This window comes from Equus asinus, chromosome 1, assembly GCF_041296235.1.
Source record: "Equus asinus isolate D_3611 breed Donkey chromosome 1, EquAss-T2T_v2, whole genome shotgun sequence".
In the NCBI taxonomy this organism is placed as follows: Eukaryota; Metazoa; Chordata; class Mammalia; order Perissodactyla; family Equidae; genus Equus; species Equus asinus.
Window position 1 is genome coordinate 32,685,255 of NC_091790.1, and position 6,465 is coordinate 32,691,719.

Consider the following 6,465-nt stretch of genomic DNA (forward strand, 5'->3'; position numbering starts at 1 on the left):
ACGTCCAAAATTTACATCTCCAAATCAGTCTTGAAAATAAGTAGCAAAATTTCACAGACCCCAGCAAATTTTCAATTAAACCACTTTTCCCAGGAGAGGACAGGGTTAAATAAATGAAATGCTCATCTTTTTCAGTTTGCCTGTCATATTGGTATTTATCCTAGGGAAACAAGCAAGTCCTCTTACATCAGAAGTCATTTTTTTAGATATACTCTGCCCCAAATTATAAAGTAATGAAGTGCATTCATGAGAAATAGAACTGAAAACTTGACCCCATTCCATTACACCTGTTTTCTTCAAAATGTGTCTGTGTCTAAGAAAACCACCAAATGAGTTTATATTAAGAGTCTTCTCTACGTTATCTTACATTTTAAAAATCAGTTCTCAAACCAGAATTAATACTATTTTTATACCAGCCTCAAGATATTATTTTCTCAATCCCAATGAAGGACCACAATATTTAGAGGGTAGGTACACTATAAAAAGTGCCTAAGTGTGACTTGGATTATTTCCCTATTCATAACACACTTCTGATACTTCAGATACAGTATGACAGTGGGAAAAATGGAACAATTATGAAAAGCCTTGACAAAAATCCATTCCCTAAATATAGATACAAAACAAAATCAAAGAAAAAAGAAAGATGAGGGTTTCTCATTACAGACCCAAGGTAAGAATATGTCACTCCCTGGAATACACATCAATTTTGTGTTAATATAAACATAAATTTAAGTGATAGCTGTCTTAAAGAGTAGTTGCCATTAAAAAAAAATTGTCTAAGTACACAGAAATCAGGATCCCCAATGAAAACAATTTCCAGCCATGCATAATTTCACCCCAGATAACTCAGGAAACAGAAAACTGTATAGATATTCTTGTTACATTTTCTTTTTCAAATGATAGGTCTTTTCTGCGAACCACAGTTGCCAATTCCACCTCTGACGGGAGAGCAGCCAGCCAGCCACACCTCGGCAAATCTATCAGTTTAGGCCACAAAAATTTCTTTACAAGATTTAAAATCTCAGATAGGGTACGATTTCATTGGGAGGGGAAGTGGGGAGGGCTGTTACGCTAAAATGAGTCTTATACAAATTTTAAGGTGATCAGGAACCAGACAGTAACTTCCTGCTTTTTGTAAGCCAGTTAATCACTTTTCTTTTAATGGTAAATAAGGCTCTTTTTTTTTTATTATTACATTATATTGTATTCTATAAAACTGAAGTTAAAATAGCATTAATGGAATTCAGCACAAACGTGGACATCATAAAACCTTAGTGATGCAGACCTCAGTATTCCTTTCGAGACTGCTCTATCTGAATACTTTATTTCACAAAAACCCAAAACAAACCGAATCGTAAAATGGCTTATTTCACTTTTTTAAAAGACCCTCCCGTTAGAGTATAGGCATATGTTTTGTTCTCAATTACAAAAAACATCTGCCACCCAACATAAACCATTCCTAAAATCAAAAATGAAACTAAATGTGTTAAAAGCCACAAGAAAATTTCATCATTTAACAACGTGATTTAATAGTATTTTATGACCTATACTTATGTAGGAATTTAATATTTTGGACAAATGACTGTTTCTTAGTATAACTGTCATTACAAATACTAAATAATACTAACCTTCCAAAAAGGAAAAGCATAAAAAAAGACACATTCCACGTGTTATACGGTAAGGTACCTAAAAGAAATCTGTGAATCCAGGTCATATGCCCGTCATTTTTCTTCCCCCTCAAAAATAAAAATGCTATTCCCAAGGGTCACACTGAGGACATAATGGATTCACTCTCATTCCAAGAAAACAAAATACTTAAAATGATTGGTACCATTAAGAAATAATACTATAAAGTAACACGGATCTCCATCTGCCTCTATCCTTCCTTTCCAGCTTACAAAGATGTGAATTTTAAACTGCCCCTTTAAAAGCTGACAAAGCAAATCTCTTTAATTACGCGGGTTTATGTACAAAAGGTTTCTCTATGTTTTAACTGTGCAAATCAAAAAGAAAAACTGAAATTGCAAGTTTTCTATCACGGGTAGGAAAATATGTTATCATTAGAAGTACGACTCCACTAACTAAAGATTTGAAAGCAGTGGATACTAACATCCTCAGCCTGGGATGCACACGATTATCTGTTAAATTCAGTCCTGCATTAGCTCTGACACGTCTCTCCTCGAAGATATGATTATTATTAAAATACACTTTCCTAAAATAAAAGTGTCAAAATACACATTACAACCACTGCTATTCCTCTGTAACAGATCAGAATTTTAAAAACTTTCATAGCATTAAGATGTCTATGAAAGAAAAATTATTTGGCAGAAACACTCGCATGCAATATAGTTTTCCCTAATAGAATGTGTGAGCAGTTCAAATAAGGCTCACATGACCTCATCTAACAAAATAATCAAGGGAAAAAAAAAGGATTCCTGGGGCATTCCTGTATTCTCCAAATCAGAAGCAAATATAAGATGATTTTTAGTATTTCACAAGAATATCCACTCTTTCCCTTTTAACTAATTGTTGTCTGCCAAAATTATTATATAGTTTCCTCACTTCATGTTTTTTAAATATAATGTCAATTCTAACTAAAGCTCTGCATGCACAAACATCTTAAAACGGTCATAACTGTTAACACACAAATTACTGGAAATATACTTCCTATCCTGAAGCTAATTAAATACCACTAAAAGATACTGTTGCATATCAGAATCTCGAAATTCCTAATGTTATAACTTTTAATTTTATATTAAACTGCATGTGTTGACATAATTCAAGTGTTTTTCATAGTTTAATCAATGAAGGGTACTTTGATAAAAGCTTCACAAGCCCAAAAATTGGTAAAATTCTTGGTTTAATTATTTTTCAATTGCCATGTCCTCATCCTACAACTAAAGTCAGTGCTCTACGCAATGTCCATCTTGAGGCTGTCAAAGATGTGAATTTTGAACATGCCCAACCCTGGACACCAGCATAATGTTTTTATGTATTTAATCCTCTTATTAATAACTACGATTCATAATAACTTAAGCTCTAAATAATATTCAACCTTACATCTGCTTGTAATAGAGCTCAGTTATTATTTGTGGCAGGAATTTTTGTGGCTGTACCGCTCAGCACTTCTATTTACATCAGCAGTGCTAAATGCCCAATGGTGAGAGGGGAGCCAATCAGATGGCAGATTAGATGTCAACTCGGAGGCAGCTGTCTGGAGACTATTACAGCCAGTTTACCTCCACAATTCAAATTCCAAACCTTGCAAAGGAGATCAAGTCAGTCTTTAGGCTCAGCCTACGAGCGAGAAACAGCAAGAGCGCAGGCCACTTCCTAATAACGCTGGAGGACTCGGGTGCCAGCAAATTCAAGAAAATCCACATAAATCCGATCCCCAAAGATCAATTTTCACGGCTCTGCTTTTTTCCTGGACTTGCTGAATAAAACGCATGCCTCGTCCGTGATCAAAACAAGTTCAATTTAAGCGGAATGTGTTCCTTGAACACAGCCTATCTGTTGAAGGTGACTCCTATCTCAAGCAGCCTGGGCCAAATAATGGATTTCCTGGCTCCTCTTAGGAACGAATCGATCTATCTTAGAATATTTTCCCTCCACATCGTTGCAAATGCGGGTCTCATTCTGGCTACCGAACACTCAAACTCAAAGTCCGCATCGAATATCTCGGCATGGCTGGGCAGAACTACGAAAAACACCCTCGGAGGCCACAAAGCTAACCTATTTTGCCTGCCTCCACCTTGCAAGCTAAGAGGGAACATAGTGGGGCTGGAGGGAGGACAAAGTTCCCCATTCTTCCCCCAGTTTGAGCTTATTGTTGGCGCTAACCGGGAAGACCCGGTCAATATCCCTGTCCAGCCCGCACCGGCCGGGAGCGCCGATCCGGTTACAAAAGCGCCCGCACCGCTGCCTCGCGGGGCCGCCCCCGACGCCCGCACGCGGGCCCCGCGCCCCGGCCGGGCTGGCGAGGCGGGGCTGCTCGGCCACCGGGAAACCCGGCGCCCGGCCCGGTCCGGCCCCCGGCGAGACCCCCTCCCAGGCCCCGGGGTCCCCGGGCCGCGCGCTCGGACATCGGTGCGCTCCCCGGCCTCCGAGGGAGGCAGCCGCGAGTTAAGATGGCTTTGGGCGCCTCGCCCCCGCCTCCCCCGGCAGAGGACGCGGAAAAAGTACGCGGAAAGAAAGAAACTAGGGCTCGCGGCGCGCGCCCAGGCCGCCGCGGCGGAAGCAGGCCCGGCCGGCGCGGGGGTTACCTGCGATCTGCCCATGGTCGGGCCGGGGGTGCCGGGGCTCATCGCCGGGTGGCTCCTTTGTTGCGCGGCCGCCCAGGCCGGGCTGGCAGCGGCGTACTGGGCGCCCATGTCCTTGCCCAAGCCCATGCCCGCGGCCGCCTGCTGGCCGCCCGCCGCCGCCCCCGCCGCCGCCGCCGCCGCCTGGGACTGGGGCTGCGACGGCGGCGGCGGCGGCGGCGCGCTGGGGCTGCTGTAGTCGGGGTAGCTGCCGCCGTAGCTCCTCATCATGGGGCTGGGCGAGGTGAGCAGCTGGTTGAGGGTCGGGGTGGCCCCCGACGGGTGCTGGTTCTGCCCGGCGAAGCGCTGGAAGCCCCCCGCCGCCGCCGCCGCGCCGGCGGCCGCCTTGCTGAGGCTCGCGGCCCCGCCGCCCCCGGGGCCCATCATCATGCCGCCGCCCTGCTGCCGGGGGGAGCTCAGCACCCCGTACCCCGAGGACGAGCCCCCATAGCCGCCGCCGCCGCCGCCTCCTGCTGCTGCTGCTGCCGCCGCCGCCGCGGCCGCCGCCGCCACAGCTCCCGCTCCTGCTGCTGCTGCTCCTCCTCCTCCTCCTCCTCCTCCTCCTCCGCTGCCTCCTCCTCCTCCGCCGCCGCCGCCGCCGCCGCCGCCCGCGCTGGGCCGGCTGTAGCCCGGATAATGGTTGTACTGGCTGTTGGGGTACCCTTCGTGGGAGTTCTGCAGGGGGTCCATGCTGTTGGGGGCCCCGGCGGCGGCGGAGGCGGAGTGCATCATCCCCATCCCGGGGCTTTGTTGTCCGCCATGTTGATCAAAGCAAGGCCCAGCGCGGCCGCCGGGGCCGCCGCTAGCAGGGGCAGCGCTGCCATAGTAATTATTAAACTCCGAGACGGCCGCCGGGCCGCCGCCGCCACCGCCGCCGCCCCCGGGCACGGCGACCGGCGGCTGCTGCGCGCCCAGGGCGCCCAGGCCCGGGTGCTCGTACCGGCCGCCCGCCGGCTCCCCCATCTTGGGCGGCGCGTCGTCCTCGTCGCCCGGCTTGCTCAGCAGAGGCTGGCCCGGGGGGTCGGCCTGGCTGCCCGCGGCACTGTCCTTGGCGCCTCCATGTTGCGGCTGCTCCATGTCGGGACCGGGCTGAGCCGCGCCGCCGCCCGCGCCGCCGAGGCTGTTGTTGTTGGAAATGGGATGTTGCTGCTGCTGCTGCTGCTGCTGTTGCTGCTGCTGCTGCTGCTGCTGCTGGAACTGGTTTAGCTGCTGCTGTAGTGCGTGGTGGTGGTGGTGGAGGTGGTGGGCATGGTGGTGGTGGTGGTGGGCATGGTGGTGGTGGTGGTGCTGTGCGGCGGGGGCTTCGCCAACGGTTTTCAGTTTGTGGTTGGGGAGCAGCCCCGTCTCCATGGCCGAGCCCGGGCCCGCCGAGGAGGAAGAGGACGCCGCCGCGGAGGAGGAGGAGGAGGACAGCGCGGCGGCGCTTCCAGCCTCCTTGAGAGCCGCCTCGGAGCTGCTGCTCTTGGCGCTGTTGGCGCTGGCGGCGGCGGCCGGCGCGCTCGCGTTATGGGCCATGTTCAGTTCGTGACGGGGGTGCAGGGGGTGGTGGTGCACACTGTTCAGGCCGCCGCCGTCGCCGCCGCCCCCCAGCATGGGGCCCGGTGCCGCCGCCGCCGCCGCCGCGCCGCGCGCCCCCGCCTCCAGGTCCCGGGCCCCGGGCGCCGGCCGCGGCCCGGGGGGCGCCCGCCGCTCGCCGCTGCCCGTCCGCGCCCGCGCCCGCGCCGCCGCCGCCGCCGCTGCTGCCCGCGCGGCCATGATCGCCGCGGCGTGGCCAGGCCGGGCGGGGGGCGGGGGGAGACAATAAAACCCACTTTTTAGGCGGCGGCCCCTCCTGTGCGCATCCACGCGCCCCGACGGGAAGCGAGCGCGCCCCCTCCCCCTCCGGAGGCCCCGCCGGAGCCGGATCGGGAGTCACGCCTTACGGTCTGGGCCCGTTCCCGCGGGGGCATTTCATGGTGAAAGTTTTGAGTTCAGGTTTAAATGCAACTTTTTTCCTCGCTCCCCCGGATCTGGGTAAATACACGCCTGCCCGAGCCTCCCGGGCCCAGCATGGCAGGAGAGGGAGCCGAGCGAGCCCGAGCAACTATTATCCACTTCTCTCCGATCGCTCGGGTGCACTCGCAAAACGCGGACTGGACTCAGCCCGGGCCCCGCCGCCCGCCGC

General features: G+C 51.8%; 1 protein-coding gene across 11 annotated transcripts in view; it reads right to left on the bottom strand.

Moving 5' to 3' along the window:
* The window catches only part of ARID1B (AT-rich interaction domain 1B), a 413,167-nt gene extending 406,989 nt beyond the window's left edge, over window positions 1–6,178 (bottom strand). For 4 of the 11 annotated variants that reach the window (XM_044761127.2, XM_044761124.2, XM_044761122.2 and 1 more), the window contains exon 1: window positions 4,266–6,177. In XM_044761127.2, the coding sequence (XP_044617062.2) occupies window positions 4,266–6,056 (1,791 nt within the window). In that variant the 5' untranslated portion in view covers window positions 6,057–6,177. Of the gene's footprint in view, window positions 1–4,265 lie in introns of all 11 variants that reach the window. The other 7 variants (XM_070485295.1, XM_044761130.2, XM_044761129.2 and 4 more) reach the window with 3 other exon arrangements.
* Window positions 6,179–6,465: the final 287 nt, after the last annotated feature.